Source organism: Podarcis muralis, chromosome 5 (genome assembly GCF_964188315.1).
Source record: "Podarcis muralis chromosome 5, rPodMur119.hap1.1, whole genome shotgun sequence".
NCBI lineage: Eukaryota > Metazoa > Chordata > Lepidosauria > Squamata > Lacertidae > Podarcis > Podarcis muralis.
Genome location: NC_135659.1, coordinates 53,274,986 through 53,299,131, shown reverse-complemented (window position 1 = coordinate 53,299,131; position 24,146 = coordinate 53,274,986). Strand labels below are relative to the sequence as shown.

General features: G+C 42.9%; 1 protein-coding gene across 1 annotated transcript; it reads right to left on the bottom strand.

The window, feature by feature from the left end:
* Nucleotides 1-1,463: 1,463 nt before the first annotated feature.
* On the bottom strand, nucleotides 1,464-3,177 carry KCNA10 (potassium voltage-gated channel subfamily A member 10). The gene has a single exon (XM_028732025.2). The coding sequence runs from the start codon at nucleotides 3,029-3,031 to the stop codon at nucleotides 1,478-1,480; it is 1,554 nt and encodes a 517-aa protein (XP_028587858.1). The 5' UTR covers nucleotides 3,032-3,177; the 3' UTR covers nucleotides 1,464-1,477.
* Between the last annotated feature and the right edge of the window lie 20,969 nt (nucleotides 3,178-24,146).

Sequence of the window (24,146 nt, the reverse complement as noted above, 5' to 3'; positions counted from 1 at the left end):
AATGCAAAAAAGAGGTTTATTTTAATAGCACGTCTTGTGATAAAAAATGGCTCATAATAACCAGAGATCCTGCCAAATAATTGCATATGGGTCAAATTGAGTGAGAAATCCATTGAGGAAGACCATAAAACAGCATTAATTTACCACAGCAATTAATATGGCCTGATATCATGTATATAGTATGAAAACTTGAATAGATGCCGTTAATACCTTTCTAACTGTAATTTGATACATGTCTACTCGCAAGAAAGAGGCTTATTTTCAAAGTTAGTGGCTATTAGATTGCAGTGAAAATTTGCATTTTTAAAAACCTACCTTAGCAATATAGTACTACAGACACTGGTTAATAATAGGAATGCTGATGTAATTGTTAATGTCTTAAAGCAAAAATAAAACCAAGTGTTCACGGTCAATGAACTGCCAATTATAGAGCTGAACAAAACATTTTTTGCAGCCGGATGTCTTCTCCGAAGCTTCTACATGATTACCAAGTGATTCATCATGCATCATGGGATATTTATGCAAAGTTATTATACAGAAATAGTTCCTTTTATCTCCCTTTCTATTTTAAAGTTTCACTTCTTCTTTCCATCCACAGTCAAAATATTAGCACTAATCATTCTTAATGACTGACTTGAAAAAATTCTTCTTTTGGGGAAATGGTCAGTTTTTGCCAAAGGAGACTGCATGGCATATTCATGATAGCTTCCCTGAGCAGGTATAATTTAGCAGCAGGATTCAGTTCTGAAAGCTGCAATGAAATAAATAATATTTCTGAGCATATGCAGAGTGTCTTCCCTTACTACCAAGGATACCTCCAAATGTTGCTGAAAACTGTAATGAAATGGAGAATATTTCTGAGCATATACAGAGTGCCTTCCCTTACTACCAAGAAAATCTCCAAATTTTGCTGAGATCAGCAATTGTGACAGGCTGACAAAAAGGGCAGCAAGAAGCTTTCCTGTTGCAGCAACTGCATTTTGGCACAATAGTCAAATTTCTGCTACTTCATCTAGACTAATAGCAATTAAAACAAATATCAGTTTAAATTTTTCTTGTTGTTAATTTCCATCAACAATAACCCCATTTGTGTAGAGGAGGCACCCAGAGTATCTATGGCCAACCTAGAATTAAGGGAAAGAGCATGTTTGTAAAACAAAGCAAAACAAAAAAACATTGATAATAAATTCTCACATTAGGGAACAAGTATTGACCTCAAAGCAAAGAAACAAATGTGAGACAGCCTAGCACTTGGTTATAAAAAGAGACAGAGGATCAAGGAAGAGAGATAAGAAATACTCTGTTTATTCGAAAAGTCACAAGAAGTCAGATAGCAAAAATGAAAGACTGAAAAACCCAAACCAAGTTGTTGTTGCTGTTTTTTAAAAAAGAGATTGAGTTACACAGTAGACATGGTTTATCAATCGGTCAGTCAGAGACCCTTCGACCCTTCAAGGCTTTTATCTTCTGTGACTGCTCAATATTTTTTTGTCTTGTCTTGAGAACAATTTTCATTTGTGTTGTTCAGGGAGTCCATACTCCCATTCCCTGTAACCACACCGGTGAGTATTCTTTCTACCTCCCTAGGTAATACTTGTCTCTCTTCATTCTCTGTCTCCCTGTGGTAGAAATAGTTAAAGTTGGAGACAATGACTGGCACAGGAAGTGCAATGGTGAGCACCCCTGCAATAGCACATAAAGTCCCCACTATCTTTCCCCCCAGGGTGATGGGACACATGTCTCCATAGCCAACAGTCGTCATGGTGACCACAGCCCACCAGAAGCCATCAGGTATGCTGGAGAAATGTGACTGTGGTTCGTCCACCTCTGCAAAGTAGATGGCACTAGAAAACAGGATGACCCCAATGAAAAGGAAGAAGATGAGTAAGCCCAGTTCCCTCATGCTGGCTTTGAGGGTCTGTCCTAAGATTTGTAGCCCCTTGGAGTGCCGGGAAAGCTTGAAGATACGGAAGACCCTCACCAGGCGAATAATCCTGAGAATGGCCAGGGACATGTTCTGTTGGCCGTTTAGCTCAGTCTGTTGAATCAGCTCCGTGGTGAGGGTCACAAAGTAAGGAATGATGGACACAATGTCTATGATGTTCATAATATTCTTGAAGAACTCAGCCTTGCTGGGACAAACAATGAATCTGACAAACAACTCAAAGGAGAACCAGACGATGCAGGCAGTTTCTATCACAAAGAAGGGGTCTGTGAAGGTATTAGGGACCGCAATGGCTTTGGTTAGATTGTTAGCTTCAGCCTTGAGGTCCTTGATCTCCCTCTCATCTCTGAACTCAGGTAAGGTCTCTACACAGAAAATGATAATAGAGATGACAATAACCAGGACCGAGACCAAAGCCACCCCTCTGGCTGCACTAGAGCTTTCAGGGTACTCAAACAGCAGCCAAAACTGCCTATGAAAGTCATTGGTTGGCAGAAGAGTGACAGGGTCCTTGATGAAGCCTTCATCCTCTCTGAATTGGTCCATGGCATCTTCGCCCAGCTCATAGAAAATGATCTCATCAGCAAAGACATCTATAGGGACGTTGGCTGGGCGCCGGATTTTTCCTCCCGATTGATAGTAGTAGAGTATCCCATCAAAGCTAGGCCTGTTTCTGTCGAAGAAGTACTCGTTCCTCATGGAATCAAAGTAGTGTATCCTCTTCTCAGGATCTCCAAGAAGGGTTTCTGGAAACTGATCAAGAGTCTTGAGCTGCGTCTCAAACCTCAGCCCAGCAATGTTTATGATGACTCTCTGGTCGCCCTCATCCATGCCCACATTCTCCAAGCCCAGGTGGTCACTGAACTCAGTAGACAATTTGGAGAATATGGTCTCATTGTTTGTGTTCTCACTGTTGATGAGAATTCTCCAGTTGGACAGGAGGCTGGTACAGCTGGGATGCCCTTTGTGCGATTGGCCAGCAGCCCTGAGGTCATTTGAAAAACAAGGCTCTTCCGCTACCTCGTCGGTGTTGTCAAAACTAACCAGTGCCACCTCCATTTCCTTCCAAGTGGACACGTCCATCATATGGGGGTAATCAGATTAGCGGCATAAATCCCGAGGTTAGATACCGGCAGCTTGCGTCTTTCCCACGCTATGATGATCTGCAAGTGAACAGACAGAGAGACCGAGAGGATTTTATGTCTATGTGTCGCTTGCTCGCAAAGAATGAAATCAAACTGAGTCCAGGGTAACTCATCTTCAGACAAACAGAATTAATTACTTTTAATGCTATTAACTTAGTACTGCTGCTGTTATCCCTTCAAGGGAGGATTCGAGTAGGTGTTTTGCATGCACTCGTTATTTCTGCAACACCTCCCAGCACAGCGCTGAAGGTTATAGGGTTTTACAGGGGCAGTGTCTTGGATGGTTTCCAGAAATCCAGCGCCTCTGCTCTTTTCCCAGGCACTGTAGGTTATCCCTATAAGAGTTTCAAAGCAAAGATCCTTGGGGCAGGAAAAGAGGACCTTAATATTTAATTTATTAGCATCTTTTTAGGACCTGCTTTTCCCCTTTCCTTGTTTGGGGTAGAGCAGAGTCGGGCAAGCAACAGAACCCTCAGCGGCCACTTTGGATGAGTTCAGTCTTAACCCGCTTGCTGCAGCTGCCCCCCCCCCCGTCATGGTTTCTGCTCCCAAACATATGGGAAATGCATTGCTCTGGCTTCTTCAAAACAAGCCGAAGCTGCAAATTTTGCATGCTTCCATGTGACAAAATGCTAAGAGGACAATATGCAGATGTTCAGCTTCTTCTGGTAATGAAGCCCATTTCCCATATGTCTGGGAGCAGAAACTCATGGGAGGGTTAGTCCCCATGGGCTCAGAGCAATCATCAAAGCCTCAAGAAGAAGAAAATCAGTTGCCACTAGTAAAGGCCATTGTGAGCACTGGACTGGGCACACAATGCATTTTTTCTACTACTACAACAACAAAGCAATTTAATAGCAGGACCAACACATCAAGGGCAAAATCACACAAACTTGGATTTAAACTCATGGCACCCCAGAGATGCCAGTATCTGAGTGGTCCAAAAATAATCTGGAAAAGGGTTTATAGCATTACAATGACATATGGACACTTTTGAGAAAGGAATTTGTACTACTACAATTATCGAAAAGTATGGCACTCCTCTATAACTGGGATAAAAAAGAGGAGCAAAAGTGCTGAAACAAATTTGGGAAGGGGTTGGTTTTTGTACTAAAAATGTTTTGCTCAGCTTTTCAAATTCTCTGTTGGCTTGTAGACACCCAAAGTTCTGACAATCTGACTTTGGAATCTGATTTTTAGTTCTGTGTGGTGCTTGTTTGAGAGAAGCCAAACCATTTCTTCCTATGTCTGCACCGTTTTGTGACTATTTTCCCAGCACAGACAGCACCATTGTAAATGCACTTACACAAAGTCCCATGGAGTTCAATCAGACCTGCATCCAGATAAATGAATATAGGATTGTAGCCTGAACACCTTACATTTACTCTTGTGATTTTCCCTGTAGAGCACAAATTATGTCATGATTGTGCTTGAGAAATATGACTGAACTTCAGAGATAACCGTCTTAAGTATAAAATGTGATGCAGCACACCCTTGATCATGGAGGTTAATTCCTGATATTCCCAAGTGACATAGGACAAAGCCCCCCTGCTCAGCATGCTATCTCTAGCTGCTGCAATCCCAAATAGGAATGGACAAATCTGTCAATTTTGGTTATCTACCTTTCCCATTTTTCCCATTTTAAAATTCAGTTCTTCACATTTCTGTGCGGGGCAGGGGGATCCTCATGCAAAATTGTATGCATTTTAATGCAAATGTCCTTCAATAAACACATTTTGATGTGCACTTTTGTCTAATATACACATTTCTGCAACCAATTTTCTGTAATCGAATGCGTTTAAGATGTTATTTCCATGAATTCATGCATTTTGTGCACATTTCTCCCCAATATATGTATTGTTTCGTTGGAGAACTGTATCGCAAAATTCAGAAAGGTGAAAATTGCTGCGTTTCAATTCATATATTGGCTTGAGAAGTGGGAGTTAGGTAGTTTCTCATTAAAATGGGAACAAAATCAAATTTCCCCTCTGCCCCTAGCCCCGGAGGAGGGGTGGGGTGTAGTCAAGATCTAGGAATTGTATTTGCCTAGCACCATTTTTATTTTGGTCTAGTCAAAAATATCTGGTACACTGAGAAGGAGCACTGGAGTGGTTCTACTGGGGCGCCTGAGAAGCCCCTAATCTCACTGCCTCTTTGTTACACCTCTACACTGTTCCAGAAAATGGCAGTAACACTGGTGTTAGGAGGGCAGCTCTGTAGCCCTGCTCCGTCTCACTGACCACTCCTGAATGAGCCCAATCCCTCCTCTACAGGAATACATAGAAACAGATATGAAGAATGTACACTATTCAGAGCTGTGTGACCATAGTTCCCACCACCCACCATATTTGGGAGCTAAATAAGAATTTTTAAAAACTTGATGTCTGTGTGCAGTTCTAGTGGCTAAGAGACTGGCTTTTTTTGCACTGGGTGTGTGGTCATGCATGTAGATGCATGTGCATATATTTGTATATGGCTCTCTTTAATGCAAGGATGGGGATCCAGAACTGAATATCCCTCCACGAGCCACTTTGACAGGTAGTGGGGTCGCCCATCTGCCAGTCATCTGATGCCATAGGACATCAGGCGGTTCCAATTAAAACCTGTGACTACAAAGAAAGTATCAGGAGCGCTCCTGATTTTTCCTTTAAAGCTACAGCTTGAGTAAATAAATAAATAAATAAAGTCACAGCTGCACAGATTCTTCCTTTTCAACCCATGGCTTCAAAGGAAGAATGGCACATAGTCTCTCTAAGCAGACTCAAAATTCTTCCTTACCAGCTTGGAAAATTCAGTGCTTTCTTAATTTGTTGCATTTTCTGTCACAATTCAAAACATTCGGAACTCAAGTAGCAAACTCCAATTTTTCTTTTCTTTTAATTTTGCACCACATCATATTCTGTCATACATACACCTGGCATCACAGAGCATCAGGTGGGCATAGCCTGGGCCAAATCAGAGCATGGGCAAAATGCAGGAGGTGCTGCTGGACATTGTTTGGCCCATAGAACAGAGGTTCTTGATTGCTGCTTTGATGGAATCCAAAATCTGCTGCATTACTCTGCCTTGGCAATACCAGCAACACAAAGGGGAAAGCTATTGTTACTGAAAGCAGTCACTTTGCATCCATCTGCAGATGCCACAGAGCTCTGTTACCTTCTCCCTCTTACTATGTGAAAGCAATACTTTGATGATGATGATGATGATGATGATGATGATGATGATGATGATGTTTCACAGCACACCAAATTAGCCACAGCTCTCCCCTTAATGGAGGAAAGCAGAGCTTGTTCAGCCTGTGTATGTACAAATGACTGATGAGTCTTATCTGTGTGTATTGGTTACAGTTTGCCGTCGCCACTATTGCTGCACTCTCTCAAGATAGTAATCCAATACACCATTGTCTGAGAATGGCGAATGGCAGGTGAAGTTCTAGAACCGCCAGACAACCAGACTCATGTGCCAATGAAACTGCCGATATGAAACTGTTTCCAACCTGAGTAATTGCAGCTGTGTCCATTATGTGAAATGACACTTACAAACATCTCCCCACTCATTTTCCCCATGTATGGTCATCAGATCACCTTTTCTATACACCTGAGCAAAATGGCCTTCAAATGCTATCATCTTAAAAGGGAATATTTAGCGGGGTTCTGGGGTCCAAGGACACAGTAGATGTGGTCTTCCTTTTGCTCATCCTTCACAAGGAATGTTGCCTCCCTGGTGCACTGCTTCACTGTAAAACTGCTTATGTTTTGCACATTGTAGACTATGGGCACAATATAATAATAATAATAATAATAATAATAATAATAATAATAATAATAATTTATTTATACCCCACCCACCTGGCTGGGCTTCCCCAGCCACTCTGGGCAGCTTCCAACAAAATATGAAAATACAGTAATGCATCAAACATTAAAAGCTTCCCTAAACAGGGATGCCTTCAGATGTCTTCTAAAAGTCTGGCAGTTGTTGTTCTCTTTGAGAACAAGTCCAATTGGAATGAATGGGAGTGATACGGAGACCACAGTCATAGATTGCACTGCATGAGCCCTTTTCTCTGGAGTTGCCATCCGTTGCACACTCATATTTTATGAAGAATCAAGAAGCTGAGGCCCAGCCTTTGCATTCTAGTTCCCACACACACACACACACACACACACACACACACTGTTTTTAATCTATATTTCTCAGGCCAGTTGTTGCTGCTCTTTTGGGGTGAGCAAAGGTGAATCTAGGGGAGCGCAACTGGTCGCACTGGGTGCGCAACTTCTGGGGTGCTGCGGCAGGCGCCACAACTAGACATCCAATGGAAGGTAGGAGGTAGGAGGTGGTGCCAGATTTTGGCATCACACAGGGCAGCACTGAAATTTGAGGTGTCAAGGTCCACCACTGGGGGCGGGGGGGAATAAAACACAGTTTCTGTGCTAGCTTGTCTGTGTGCACATGCAAAGTTCTTTTGATGCAATTGAGGGATACTGTAGCTTTTAATTAAAAGCTTCCTATTTGCAGCTTCTGCTCATTTGCTATCTCTTCCTGTTCGGTGCAACATAGTTTTTTACCTTTTTACCTGCTTGGAGGGATTTAAGTACTGGTTTCCTTCCACTATTTTACTTCTTTTAAATTCCATAGCAAAATAGCAATATTTCAAATAATGCAAGGAAATCAATATTCATACTTACACCCAGATTTGAACTCATATAGCTGGAACAGAAGCTGAATACTGGTAATTAACAGGCATCACATACCCCCCGCTGCATCAAAGAGGAAGCAAGAAAATGGGAAGATGCTGCAGGGAAGAAACTTTTAATTAAGCTCTACTAAGCAGGATCAACTTCTTTAGTATGCATTATGGAAACATTATTGGCCATGTGGATTGCCATGGCTCAATAATACAGCATAGGAGAACATCCTAACTGTTCCATTTGCACCTGCTGTGCAGATTATCGTAGGATCAACATTGATCAGTACCATACTCTGCTCTGCCATAAATGAATGCATCAAAGGCAAACACTCCCAGTAGTCATGTGGACATGCTTCTATTTTCCACTGCATTTTTCTTGTTGCTAATGTATGGAAATGCACACTTTAGCTGTAAAGCTAATTGCAAAGCTTACTCATAGCTAACTGCAAAAAAACTAACAAAGGAAGCCAGGGGCTGCTGGCCGTATTCATGGACTATTTAAGGGTATTAGTTGGCGTCCTTTTCAGAAAATAAAAGTACAATGTATTTGCAAAGCCACAAGGAAACATGCAATATATAACTTAGTTTTCAGCATTGATTTCAAAATGGAAAGTTGTCTCATTTACTCCTCTCTGTAAATCATCCAACAGCTGCTTCCCAGAATCTGATTAACTAATACTCTTTATCTTAAATCCTCTGCTGGAAAAAAATAAAGGTCATTTTAGGAGGTAGAGTGTTTCTCCCATCACATTCTCTTTGTAAATTAGTATGTTTATGCTGTGCTTTCTCTTCCTCCCCCCCCCCCCCCAACAAGCTCTTGCCCTTGTCCCATCCCAAAATGCAGTTACATAAAATTGGTCTCGCTTCAGGGAAGAAGGAGCTCTTGGGTTTCTTTGGTGACTAAAACTCACTGTAAATGGGGGGAAAGCAGCAAAATAGATGCAGCAATGCATCCTTTTGTCCCCACCTCACCCCAGCCCGATTGCTTAGTCAAGATGACCAGTGAGTTTTTAAAAGCAAGTAACCCTCTGTAAGATACTTAGCCTCAGGACTTACCGGTACAAGGCTCAATGCATCTGTCACATGAAAAAATTTACATTAATATTTCAAATTAAAAAAAAAACTTAGAGGAGGGAAAAAAGATAATTCACATCTGCCTTTGCTAAGTTCTTCCGAATAGGATAAAAGCAGCAGGCAGGCAATGTAACTGACACGGCTCTCTTCTATTTTATTAACTTTACATCCGGATAGCTGGTACCTAGGAGGCTGCAGTAGCATATGGTGCTGTAGCCCAAAACTTTACCCCCCTGTTTTTTCATGGGAAGAAGAAAAGAAAAGAAAAAGAAGACTTTCATCTTATTGTCCGGCTGGCTTCTGGAAGAGGAGCTGAGAAGTACAGTTAATGTTCGAGACGCAGCAAAGTCGCCTTTGAAAGATGTTGATGAAGTAGCCAGGCTTGGTGGAAATGGCAGGTAAGATCAAATAACCTCCGGGGCAATCTCATCTCTTATCCCATTCCACTCCTTCAATATGATCACCCTAAACTGCTTATAGAATCATCCCGCCTGCAATATTTGATATCCTTGTAGTCTAGACAGGAATACATTTACTCCAGCGAGCTCCCATATGCACCACGGGAGGAAAAGCTGGAGCATTTCCCTGTCCCTCACGAGGAGCATAATGTACTCTGCCAGGTTTCAAAACAGAAAACGTGCATGATTTTCCCAGACCCTCTCATAATGCGCCCTGTCACAACAAACAGGTTTGAGGAAGTTGCACATCAGTGTTGAAAGGATGTTTTGCGTTGCTTCAATATGTGGTGTTTTGTTTTGAATATGACTTCATTCCTTTCCTGTTGTTATTTACAGCCAATCCTTATCCGGAAACTATATCTTTTAAAGGTACTGAGCTAGACTAGCAGCCCACTGCACCCCCTGCCCCATTCCACAGCTGTTCATGTCATCCACCCTTCTGTTCCATGTGCTGTAGCCAGCAGGACTCCAGACTCACGGCATGGGGGAGAGGACCAGGGCACACATGGAGAAATTATTTTATTATAATCAGTTATTTATGTAATGGTTATTAGCATAAAGGGCATTTCAAGTACATGTGTGGCTCTCAGTCATCAGCAATTCAGAAGTAAGCAGTGAATGCAAGGTTTGGTGGCATATATATATGACCTACCTTGCAGGGTGGTTGCGGGATATATATTATTTTCATTCAAACATGGGAAGCTGCCTTGCCCCAAATCAGGCCATTGGTCCACCTACCTCAGTATTGCTGGATAAGTGTTTAATAGTTATTGTATTTGTATTTGTTTAAAAACCAATAAAAATTTGTTAAAAAAACAAAAAAGACAGACTGGTAGTAGCTCTCAGACAGGGGTCTTTCTTAGGCCTACCTGAAGATGCCAGGGATCAAACCTGGAAGCTTTTGCATGCAAAGGGTTGTATTCTGCCATTACGCTATCCCCAAATGGCAGGTGAGGGGAGAGGTTAGGAGAAGCAGTAGCTTGCCTATGGCCGGGGCAAGATTAGAACCAGGGACATCCAAGTTCATTGTTCACACTCTTCTTAGTTATGATGCTACACTAGCTCTTACATAGCATCATCAGTGTGCAAGGCACTTCAAAGAAGCAAACGAGAGAGATCCCTGCCCCAAGGCGCTTGCAATCTAAATTTCAAAGGTGAACACAACAAGTGAAGAGGAGGAAAGAGGAAGGGGAATAAATGTGAGCTGCACATACTTACTATAGAATTGTAGAGTTGGAAGGGAACATGGAGGTAAATAATTATTATTATTATTATTATTATTATTATTATTATTATTATTATTATTATAAAAAAATTTCCCGACTAGTCCAACGACCTATAATGTAGGAATAATTTGGCCACTGTGGGGCTTGAACCCACGAACCTGAGATTAAGAGTCTCATGATCTACCAACTGAGCTATCCCAGGTTACGCTTTGGTTCATTTGGCAGTGAGGTGAGGAATGGTGTGGGAGACCCAGTGGCTGCATCCTGCAGTCTTGGTGCTTCAGAGTTTTAAAGGTGACATGGCAACCCTATGCATGATAACAGTGGGGAAGAGGAAAACCTCAGGAACACTTGCCACTACATGTGCATACAGAGTCGGGAGCAATAGTCAATCCCCACTTTCCTTGGCAGATGTATCTGCATATTACAAGTGGCTGAATCACCTGTCCCTCGTGTGCATATACTACTTGCTCAGGTGTGCATGTAAAACATTCAGCAGTTACACCCAAACACCTTAACGTGGGAAGCAGCCTTCAGAATGATTCCGGGCCTCTCTGAGGCCTTTTGCTCAGATATTGCAGCTAATCCCTGATGCTACTTCGTATTTCTCAATGGAGAGGGTACCAGGCAGAGAGCTTGCTCACAGACTTTCTAAAGGACCCTCTAATATCTCAGCCCAGAGACCTGATCTCAATGCGAAGAACAAAAGCAAAGATTAATAAACACTCAGTTAGGTGTGCCTACCTCTCGCCTGAGACCATGAGGACAGTAGGCTCCTTTAGCTAGGGTGCGCTCACACTCACGTTGAGGCAGCCGTAGCCACTCTGAATCCCACAAGCAGCTCATTTTAGTCCAGGTTCCTGCCACAGACAGTGGTCAGTGCCTTTCAGACAGCTGTTATGACTCAAGCCATAACGCCGTGAGCGTTTATATCCTTTGCAAATAAATAAATAAAGGAAATGACTTCTATAATGAAGCCGTGGATTAAGCTCACTATTTATACACTTAGCTAATATTTGCCCTCCCTTAATCCTGTTAACTTCTTTGCCTTGGTATCATACTGTTGCAGTGAGTTCCACAAGTTAGATACGTCTCTTGGAATTTTTTTTTAAAGTATAGGGTTCCTGTATATAAAGCTCAGTAGTTATTAGAATTCAGCAGAATAAATTAATTGTGTAATACAGAGTTACATATTTTATATGCATGGAATATGATAGCTGGTTACTAAAATTGGCTATGTTACCAAAATTTATGAAACATAACAAATGATAATTCAAAGAAAGTATTGGACATTTTAATATGTACTGCTTCACTAAATGCTGACTTTCATGTGCTTATATTAATCAGTATTTTCACAGCCAGAACAATTTATATGGCTTTTAAAGCCCTACGTATTTTCACCTACATATCTGCTGTTGTTATTGTAGGGCTGCATATTTATTTCTGACCAAACTACGGGAGGCAGTGGAAGACAGGAGTGCCTGGCGTGCTCTGGTCCATGGGGTCACGAAGAGATGGACACAACTAAACGACTAAACAACAACAATAATATTTATTTCTCCTGTTTAATGCTGCTGTTTAGTTTTTATCAGTTTTTGTTGCTGTGATTCGATCGTTGTATCTGATTTGATGTTGTCAAACCTCTGGAGTCTGTCTGAAGAAGAGTAGGGTAGGGGTTGGGGGGGGTTTCCCCTTAAAGCAACAATTAATGTGTTCCCTAGGAGGAGGTGGTCTTACCCGTGAGCAGGTAGTCATAATTAATGGAGTTGTGAAGGTTGGTGGGATCAGTGCATTATTCCTTATTTGTTAACAGTTCTTTGCTTCTGGAATTCTTGTAGCCTAACAAAAACTGGATCCTAGTTCTGTTGGCTGCTGTTGCTGCTGCTCAGAATATAGCAGAAGAACCTTGCAGGTAGCCTGCTATGTAGGCAGCATGCTGCAGATGTAAAGAACCTTTTAAAGTATGCATGACGTGGAGCTAGGCTGGCCATGTACCCTACCTTACAGTGGTCAAACCCTTAACTGAAGGTCTGTCTGTTCCAAGTCTAGTTCAAAGAAGGAAGAGCTGGGGCTTTGAAAACGCCCATCCATGGGGAGCAGCTGGATAGGAGATAGCACAGGCTCCTGGTCAGTCTCCCCCATGATGGTGTGATATACTGTATTTCTATCGAAATTACAGTACCTATCTCTAAATTTGCATCTATAGTTCTAGGCCATCTAGGCTCTCGCCCCCTCTTTTTGGCCCTGTATAAGCGGCCACCCTTTGTGGAACTGTTTGGGTAAAAGCCCCTTTCTGGTCAAATGTTTGTATCCAACTCAACTTGGTCATAAAAATATCATAAAACTAAATAAAAAATATAAAATGATATAAATTAAGGATCCCTGCTTTGCAGTGGGTTGGGCTAAATGATGCTTCGAGGCCCTTCCAACTCTACAATTCTATGATTCTAACTATTATTATTATTATTATCCAGTATTCTTGCCATCTGTAATTTTCTGTTGGGCGGGGAGGAAGATCCAGACTTACATATACCAGACTCTGTGTGTGTGTGTGTGTGTGTGTGTGTGAGAGAGAGAGAGAGAGAGAGAGAGAGAGAGAGAGAGAGTGTCTCTTGCCAGTGCCACCATTAGCACCACTCATCAATGAGAACTATGGGTCCTGGTTGCACTGAAGCCAATCTGAGTCTTCCTGGAGGACAAAAACAGGAAATCTTGCCCTGCCTCCAATTATGCATGCACATCTTTGACATTGGCAAAAGGCTACCAGCAGTAAAGATTCAGCACCACTTGCTCAAGCATGTCAGCTGCCATTTGGAAGACTTGGTCATTGTTGCCTTTAAAAGGCCTTGTCTGTGAATTTTCTCATTTAAGAAATGCATTGGCTATTGGTCCTCATTTGAAGCATTTAGTGTTGAGTTTTGACCCCTGGTGACATTCCCCCCCCCCAAAAAAAAATGTGCTAATGAAGCAGATTATACTGGGGATAGTTGGAGCAAGTGAGGTTTGCATCTTTTCCAGGTAATTTATGGGTGGTTCTTCTGCTAATCCACACACACTTCAAAGAAGAAGAATTGTCAATAATGTTTTAAATATTGCCAAGGGTTGTTGTGTAGCTATATGTACTTCTTGTAATGTGATTTCTACCTTAATTCTAAGCATTGAGAATGTGAGATTTTTTTAAAATCTGATTTGATCTTAATCAAAAGTAATCAACATATGACATACTCATTATTATGTTCATATATTTGTAACACAGTACAAGTATTACCTGCAAGCATGAAAACTGGTTTCTCTAATTCAATATTCTGCCTTAACTCACCCTTACTGAAATCAGTGAGTCCAAAAAGGACTCAACTTTGGGTGATCATGCCAAATTTTAACAATTTGTTACAACTGATTTCAAGTTCTAGTTCTAGCTGAAGTTTAATTTGATTGTACTTTTTTCTGTTTCAGGGTGGAGGCAACAGAGAAGCTATGTACAGGGAAGCTATGTATGTTATTCTGTCACTGAAAGAATTTCTGGCACATGAAGAAGCAAAATGGACTACGCCTCATTTCTCAAAAGGCCAATAAACCTATAGAGGATAGCACCAAACATGTCAACGGTTTAAAGACTATGGCTTTGTAGTTGGTTAGTTCATTTTTTTCTACATCAACAACTCCACTACCGTGTAGTGTTTGCTTGGACAGCACAGAGGAAATCCTGGGTGTCTTTACAGCCACAACAAATAATCAGAACAGAGAAGCCCAGCTCCATTCCTGCTGCCAAGAAATTGGCTGGTAGTGAGTTCAAGACACACAAAAGGAAGCACTCCATGCAATTCATAATTAACTCGTGCAATTATTGCAAGCTGTGCTGATGGACACTAGTTCAGATAACTTTGAAGAAGCATCAGGCAACATTTATAAAGAATAGGCCCATCAACATCTATTAGCCATGATAGGTAAACATGGAACCTCTATACACAGACCAAGCTTCCCAGAGGCATCTAGCTAACCAAGAAGACATAATGTTCTGCTAGATGGAATTATTAGTCTGATCCAACAGAGCAATTCTTACTATTTTCAAGATGTATCTCCACTAAAGGAATAAGTGAACCTAGACCAATTTTTAATGTGATACGTGATTCCTAGCTTAATGACCTTCTTCCCAGCGATATGCAATTGACCCTATCAGTGCTGGTCTTCAAAGAGGTTTGGAAGACTCACCTCTTCCAGCTAGCTTTTTAATTAAAATGACCTCAGTAAAGTAGCTTCAATAACTTTAAAAGGTTCCTGCAGTTTTTCCGGTCATATTTCCATGATGTTATGTGCTGTTCATTATTTGTAAAATAAAACATTACCTTAAAAAGGGGGGGAAAGAATATCTTATTAAGGTTGTTGGGATTATAAAAGTATTAGTTTTAGTCTGCTGGCTTATGTCCTGTAAGATGACCTTAAAACCAGAGTGTTCTGTGGATTTTGTTTTTGCTTATTAAAATTATGAGAACTGCAAAGAATGTCTGGTCTTTCCTATTGTGTGATCGATTCTAGAAGTTCTTTAAGTTAGTTTAATGGAGTCACCATAATGATGTGAAATAATGATGTACCTGCAGGTACATCAGAGCAGTGGAGAAAGTGGAGATGGAAAATGCAATGGCTTCACCCTCTTTCACTGTCTGAAACCCTTTAAGAAGAAGAAGAAGAAGAGTTTGGATTTGATATCCCGCCTTTCACTCCCTTTAAGGAGTCTCAAAGCGGCTAACATTCTCCTTTCCCTTCCTCCCCCACAACAAACACTCTGTGAGGTGAGTGAGGCTGAGAGACTTCAAAGAAGTGTGACTAGCCCAAGGTCACCCAGCAGCTGCATGTGGAGGAGCGGAGACTCGAACCTGGTTCCCCAGATTACAAGACTACCTCTCTTAACCACTACACCAAAACCACTGTCTGAAACCCTTTAAAACTGGGGCAGGATCTCTGAGGATCCCTCACTTCTAGATGTTTCATCATTCCTCCCACAGCCCATGGAAGTAGCCCCTGTGAATGGGTTGGTTTAGCCCTCTAAGGTCAGAGTCACTCAAGTAGGAAGGTAAAAGGAGGGAGTTGAAGCTGATGCTTCTTTTGCTGGTGATAAGAGTTCAGAAAGTTTTTAACAGACCAGAAATATTTCTTCAACTCCGTAGCAGAAGTTTGCCTTATGTCTGTATTGGTGTTGCTTTCTGAAAATTTACAAAGATGAACATGTTCACAGAGGAGTGGAGGGGAACATAGATATAAGAATCTATATACCTGTATGTTTTGGTGTGAGGGCAGGGATGGATGTTTAGGACACAGTAATGACAAAGACAGTACCTGAAGCCAAATAATTTGCAGCTGCGCCAATACCACCACACCACTTGGTGTGATTTTTCACCTACATTGTAAGTGTGATGCATCCAGACACAGAGAAGTAAAGGTAGACTCAAACCAGACTCAAGAGTTCTCCTTGGAGGCCCATGCTTAGAGTCCTGTCATGAAGTTCTATATAAACTTGCTTAATAAACTATTGCCAACTCTTGTGGGGAGCTTGCATCAATAGTCAAGTTTCAGCACAAGAGAACATAATGAGAGCATATTTCCTGACTCACCATCAGTATTGACCTGTATATCTGCTGTAAGACAGGAATGCTTCATATGAGCAGTACAACATCAGAAGAGGGAGCTTGAGCAAGATTGCAGCTTGTCCATGATTTGAAACATTTGACCTTTTAAGAACGGATGTACTGGCTCTTAGTCTGCTTGCACTGCCAGAATGGCATAGAAGAACTTCGCTGTGCGAATCAGATTCTCGCCCAGTACTGGTGATGCCTGCCAAAACTGCTTCAACTTGAAACCTCGGGCGCAGAGGCTTGTCTTCTTGTGTGAGCAGTGACAGCCAGACTTGTTTAATCCCCTCCTCCAGTTTGCACATTTTATTCAGATTTTTGCTTTATAAATAAAAATCAGATTAACAAACAACCTGGTACACCCAGTACACGCCATGAGACAGAGGAAATCTTTCTGATACCCAGACATTCAGCGCATATTAATCAACCGTGGATTAACCGGGTCAGCCTGTAATTTAATAACGAGAGAGATCAGAGATCAAAGCTAAAAGGCAGACTTTCCACATATATAAAGCAGCTAAAAACCATCAGCCATTAGAGCCCGCTATCAGTTAAGTGAAACTACATGTGCTTTCACAATGACATATGGGCTTGCCCTAGAAAAGCAAGAACTCTGTTTCACAGCAAGTATTTTAGTATGCTCCTCAAAGATCTTTCTCAGTAATATTACAAGATGCAGAACTGTGAGCAGCCTGGTACCTGATGGGAGTTTTGATGCCCTCTCTGAAGATTTGAGATTCTCAGTCACACAGGAACCACTTTATATATTCTCCACCAATGAGGAGGGAGCACCAAGTTGGTTCTGCAGAGACTACAGCTTCTACAAAGGTATCATCTAGGTGTCAGAGTTGGTTAAGGCCTCTCCAGCTCTGGGGGTCACAGCCCTTCCCCACTCTTCTGCTTTATGCACAGGCAGTGGTTTTGGTGAAGATGACTAGATTTTGTGGGATGTCTCCCTGAATAGATGACAATGAAGGTCTGGCCAGAAACTGCTCTAGATCTGAGGGTGTCTTGTTCAAAGTGAACCCTGGATGGGCTCCCTCCTGTGTGAACAGTCCTACTGGGGCTTACCTGGTAGAAACAGGTAGCAGCACTCTGAGCAATACAACAAGCAGTATTGAGTGATTGAGATTGGCCACCAATTTAATTTCCCATAATGTCCCAGAGTGGTACTACACCAGGGGAATTGTGGGACATTAATATGGCAGCTGGACGCAGCTGGGCAGGAGTGGGCCTGCTGTGCCCTGCCTTGCAGCAGGATAAATCAACCTGCTAAGACAGTACAGACATACCTCATGTTACGTCCGCTTCATGTTACGTTCTTTCAGGTTACGTCCCACGGCGACCCAGAAGTACCGGAAAGGGTTACTTCTGGGTTTTGCTGCTCGCGCATGTGCAGAAACGCAAAATTATGTCGTGCGCATGCGCAGAAGCAGTGAATTGCAACCCGCACATGCACAGTCGCGCCACTGTGGGTTGCACACTTTTCATGTTGCGAACGGGCCTCCGGAACAGATCCCATTCGCAACCACTTGAGGTACCACTGTACCCTAAAGGCAAAATGGAGACAAGAACTGGTGTCTGATTGGTGCAACCAGACTTTTTAAAGTGCCCTAGCAAATGCATTTAATTTCCAGTTTAGGCAAGAAAATGTTTTGGGCTGGCAGTATGGGTGGGGGGGGGGACCCATTAGATCTACTGGAACCCATGAGAAATCTTGGGGGCAGGACAAGATCTTCTGAAAGATTCCAGTTGAATCAAATCAATATTACTACTCTCTGATCTCTGCTTCTTGGGCATTTTTAGCATGGCAGAAATTTCCTGGCAAAGCAGCACCATAACAATACATTGCTGTAGGAAATGTTTCACTTCAGATCAGTCAATATATGCTTGCAGTCAGAAAACATTTAAGTGGCCATTTGTCATTTATTATCTTGCTGAGATTCCTGCATTGCAGGGCGTTGGATTAGATGATCCTTGGGGTGACCCTTCCAATTCTGCAATGCTATGATTCTGTGAAGTGCCAATGGTTCTGAATATTCTATTGTTGCTCTCAAGTTATGCTCTAGAGGGGAAGTCAAGGGAGCCACCTAGTGGCACCTGAAAACATTACAGTAAAGCAAGAACAAAACTTTTAATTAATTGCAACTGATGCTTGCAGAGCAACTTTTCGGAATGGGGGAGTGCTAGGTTCTAAGCTAGAGGTCTGCCCCTTTAAGGCCTTCCAAGGGGCAGAGCTTGGAATGGGTGAAATGACCCTGGGAGCAAATTCTTCACTAGGAGATCTTCTTGGAAAAGTTGCTTTGCTGCATCACATCCCACATGGGAGCCTTGTTAGGACTAGGACTGGCAAGACTCCCATTTTTAAAGCTGGTGGTCAGTCAACACCACATCACATGGCAGCAAATTCACTATGGTGAAGAGATGTGCTTTCCCTTCTCTGCCAGAATCTTCTGCCAGAATCTCATGTTGACTTGCGTCTACAAGAGTAGCTTCTAGAGGTAAGATGTGTGGCCTGCTCACTGGCTCTACATTTCTAGTGGCTATTGGCAAAGATATTTACAGTGGTACCTCAGTGCATGGAAATGCCGTTTACCTTCCTGGTACCTATTTATCTACTTGCACTTTGAGGTGCTTTCGAACTGCTAGGTTGGCAGGAGCAGGGACTGAGCAACAGGAGCTCACCCCATCGCAGGGATTCGAACCGCCAGCCTTCTGATCGGCAAGTCCTAGGCTCTGTGGTTTAACCCACAGCGCCACCCACATCCCTTAAACAAGGTACCCGCGGTTATTTCTTTCAAATACATATACATCCTGAAAATTTCTAAGAAACTTGCCTACCCTCTCAGAAACAGCAATCCCCCCTCTTTCTTTCTCTCACACACATCACAACACACTGCTTTTTTCACTGTTTGGGGATCAGGGTTTTTATGGGGTGACATAAGCCCGAGTTTCCACTGCAGCATATTGCAATTTCTTGCTTTGTTTTTTAAAGTAACTTGCCTGATTTAATATACAAAGCACATAGGAGACAGTTCTTCATCACTTCTCTCAAATACAGTGGTACCTTGGGTTACAAACACCTCGGGTTACAAACACTTCGGGTTACAGACTGTGCTAACCCAGAAGTAGTACCTCGGGTTAAGAACTTTACCTCAGGATGAGAACAGAAATCGCGTGCCAGCGGCGCGGCGGCATCAGGAGGCCCCATTAGCTAAAGTGGTGCTTCAGGTTAAGAACGGTTTCAGGTTAGGAACAGACCTACGGAACGAATTAAGTTTGTAACCAGAGGTACCACTGTGCTTGAGATTGTGTTTTGATGGCTGCAATTTTGGCTATTAGTCAGAAAGTATATGAATCATCTGGCACTGGTTGTTTTTCAAATCCCATGAAATGGCTATTAACAGTGTTACACTAACATACAAAATTGCAGGTCATTCAGCTCCCCTTTTCTTTTTCCAAGTTCGGGTACAAAATATAGCAGTGACTCAGAGAGCAGTAAGGAAAAGGGGCAACAACCTCCATTTGCCTTACCTCTCCTTCTAAATGGTACAGATTGATCCCACAATGGGAAGTAGTGATGAAGACAAAGTGGTGTTACTCAGTTAGGAAGACTCTTGAAGTTGGGTTGCTCAAAGCCCTGCCTCAGGGGTGGGGAACAAGATCTGGCCCATGAACCAGATTAGTCAGCCCTCGACCCTCTACAGGCCAGCTTTGACCGGTGGGCAGGACCACCCACCAGACAATCCCCTGAGATCACAATGTCAGGTGATTGACACCTGGGAAAGTTCAATGGGGATAGCTGCAAGCTCTGATTGGCTGATTGGTGTGGTTACAGCGGCCACCTTTCTAGGCACACTCCCAGAGGCTTGCTCCATTAGCACAAAGCAGTTTGCATCAAAAGGGCTTGCTAAGATGTAGGGAACAAGCCCACCTCATCCCCCCTCCACAAAAACCCGGAGATGACATTGCTTTAAAAAGCTTACCACATGGTACCTCTAATTATGTCCAGAAGCACTTGTAACATGGTTAAGTCCACAGGGGAGGAAACACCCCCATAGCCACTCCATGCACTTGTAGCCACTGTGCCATAAGCTTTTAAACAGCTACCCCTAGAGAAGCAGGAGTACATCAATTGCTCTACATGTTTAGGTGACCTGACCTGGACTAATACATCAATTGCATTAGTCATTTAGATTTTGCACTTCTCCAAATACAGTTCTTGTCTCAAATCACATACCCCAATGTGTAAAAAGCTTGTCCCAACATTAATTTAGGGCAAAAAAAATGTTTAGAAATGCATACGTTAAGGTAAAAAAAGTCATATTTTGCGGCAAAATAGTATTTTAAATGGTGGGACGCAGGTGGCACTGTGGGTTAAACCACAGAGCCTAGGACTTGCCGATCAGAAGGTCGGCAGTTCGAATCCCTGCGACGGGGTGAGCTCCCGTTGCTCGGTCCCAGCTCCTGCCAACCTAGGAGTTCGAAAGCACAAAGTGCAAGTAGATAAATAGATACCGCCCCAGCAGGAAGGTAAATGGTGTTTCCGTGTGCTGCTCTGGTTCGCCAGAAGCGGCTTAGTCATGCTGGCCACATGACCCGGAAGCTGTCTGCAGACAAACGCCGGCTCCCTCGGCCAATAAAGCGAGTTGAGCGCCGCAACCCCAGAGTCGGTCATGACTGGACCTAATGGTCAGGGGTCCCTTTACCTTACCTCTTAGTATTTTAAATACTTTTAAAAATTAAAAAATCTGTTTCTTTTTAAAAACAACAAACCCAGATCAGTGCAAAAATGAGACTTATGGTACTTCTGAATGAACACATGTGAAATTACCATAGACTGAAATTAAACTGAAGTTCACCCTTAGGGACCGTATCGCTGCCAGTCTTGAATCATCCATACCACAGAAAACATTGAGGGAGACCACTGTCAATACTTTCCCTTATGAGGTTCAGTTCTGAGAAAGATAGAAACAGGATTGGGGTGACGCGGTCGGAGCTGGGGCGCCAACCTCCCACCCGCCAGCCGGGGTGCTACGTGGTCCCAGATGCCTGGCTGCAATGCCGCCCTTTCTGAGAAAGATAGAAATGGGGAAATGCTAGATCAAGAGGCTGCGGTCACAATGCTACCCCTCGTTTTTAGCTGTAAATATCCTCACTTGCACACAAAGCCTGATCCAAGTCCAGTGATATCAGTTAAAGCTCTTTGGCGCTAGCGTGGTTTGCATGAACACTTCTAAGTCAACAGAACATCCCCTGCAGAAGAAAAGCCTCACAGTAGATGAGCTGATTAATGTTAATGCACCCCGAGTATACTTCTAAGGTAGCACACTCTGAGCTTTTGTCATTTTCTGTTCTATGACATTTGATAGCCTAATTACTGTTCTAATTGCTGTACCACAGGGCATCAGATCTAGCCAACAGAGGTGTTTTCATTTCCTTTGGAGAAACACCGGCGTTGCCACTCTGCATATTTAGCACATCTTGTATATTCCACACATTCACTTTTGAATATGGAAACATGCTGTTCTTAAACACACACACACCGCTTTATATTACAAGAATTCATCAACAAAAGGTTTTTTAAGCAGGCACTTAGAAACAATATTCTCACTCATATAGGTGACTACCTGCAACAGGGTTAGTGATGTCACTGAACACATATTTCAAGGGTTGCAAGTACAAGTTTCAGGACTCATCACAGCTCAACGGCAAGTGAATATTGTAACCTCTGAATTCCCCTTCCACCTCTTCCAGCCGACCTCATATCTGTTCCTTCCCACCCATTCAGCCCACTTTCAATGCATCCTGATTCCCCAAGCCTCTTGTAGGAACATAAGAAGCTGCCTGGACCACTGATCCACCTTGTGCAATATTGTCTACTCTACACCACCTGGAAGCAGTCCCCCAGGGGGTCAGGAAGGAGTTTCTTGTGGCTCTACCTGGGTTTGAACCTGGGACAGCAGATACCGTGCACTTGAACCAGGGACTGCATGCTGAGATTCTTACATTGGACCCTCGGAATCCCTTCCAACTCTGCAATTCTTTGATTCCTCTTCCATTCTCTTCAATGCCACTAAGCTCCAATGGGTGGTAGAAAGATAAAGATAGGGAGGGAGGGAGGGAGGGAGGGAGGGAGGGAGGGAGGGAGGGAAGGAAGGAAGGAAGGAGGATTCCTATCCCTCCCCATTTAGCACTGCAAAGTAGCACACCAGGCTACAAGACTGGGAAATGTAATTTCCCCAAGGCAACTGACATTACAGGAGCTCTTGGGAAAATTACATCTCCCAGGGGCTACTTCAGCCTGGCCTTCGACACTCCTATGCAGTACGCACAGCTGATTTTGGAGGGGAGAGGAGAAAGTAAGCTCCTTCCCCTCCTTCCCTCTTTCTGTGGCTTGTCATAGTTTGCTGCTGGTGCTTAGGAACCAGACCTCCACTGCAGCTTGGGTCACATTCACACCATACATTGCAGGCACTCATAACAACAGTCATGGCTTTCCCCCCAAATCCTGGGAAGTGTCGTTTTTTAAAGGGCGCTGAAGATCCAGGCACCCTTAACAAGCTACAGTTCCCAGTACTCACCATGACTGTTAAGTGGTTTGAATGTAGGTTGTGGGGGTGACCCCAGTCATTGAGGTGAGAGAATGGGTCAGTGGGTTTGATGGATTGTAGGGACTGTTTCAGTGGAAAAGAAGGGAGGGGTTTCACATTGACTGACAAATAAGCCGATTTAAAATTGACATAGTTTGGTCCATTGAGTAGTTATGGCTTTGCGTAGCTTGTTTTCCCCTTTTGCCAATAGCTAAGCACAGGGACACCACACAAGATTGGAACCACAGTGTGACGGTAGAGGGGCTTTTGACCATTTTGTCTCTAGTTGCAGTCCCATTCCTGACTGGATCCTTACAATATGCAACCATAGAGGACTGGGCACAATCTCCGTTCATAGCATATGATGGTGAGGCCTTGAATATGTTCCAAAACCTCACCAGAGGTCCTGATGAAATGCCCTGGGATTTTTCAGGATAGAGTCATAGAAGCATAATAATAATAATAATAATAATAATAATAATAATAATAATTTATTTATACCCCGCCCTCCCCAGCCAAGGCCAGGCTCAGGGCGGCTAACAACCAATAATAAAAACAAGTTGAATGAATACAACTTAAAAACAAGATTAAAATACAACATTAAAACATTAAAATGCAGCCTCGTAGAATTGTAGAGTTGGAAGGAACGCTGAGGATCTCCTAGTCCAACACCCTGCAAAGCAGGAAGATCCAGCTGTCCCATATGGGGATCAAACCTGCAACCTTGCTGTTATCAGGACCATGTTCTAATCAACTGAGCTAAATGTTCATTGCAGGTAAGGATCTTGAAAGACACCAAGAGAGCACAACACTTTTCTTTCTTTCATAGTTGCACTGAAGGTGCAGCTATTTTCGCCCCTGCATACCACACACAAGCTCACATAACTAGATGTACAATGAAATTCTGAACAACTTTTAAGAATTCCTTCCACCTTTGCCTGAGGTCACTCCATTGTGGAATGGTCTAGCCCACTGGAAAGTGGGAAAGAATTGAATGAAAGGTATCACAGATATCTGAGCAAATGGACATCAAAATCTCGTGCAGCATAGTAGTTTAATTTCATTAAATCACATACCAAAATCAGTCATTCATACACCTTCCATTGTCTGAAGCAAGAAGGACTTCAGAGGGCTAGTCAGCTTGCAGGTGAGATCTGGGCCTTACTGATTACCAACTTTTAATTAAAGTGTGGCCAAGACAATGGCTTTGATCCCAGATGTCCCTTCTTCAAATGAAAGGGCTCCTTCCATTTGTAGAAGCCCTTTCAAGCCAGTGGAGGAGACCAATGGTAGGAACCAGGTGATCTTCACCACTTCTAGCTCCCACTATAGCACCACCATGCCAACCTACCCTGCACATTGTTCTGCAAGGTTCTCCAACTCAACTAAAGGAA

Coding starts and splice junctions, on each gene's coding strand:
- KCNA10 (XM_028732025.2), bottom strand. CDS start 3,031: ATGATGGACGTGTCCACTTGGAAGGAAATGGAGGTGGCACTGGTTAGT.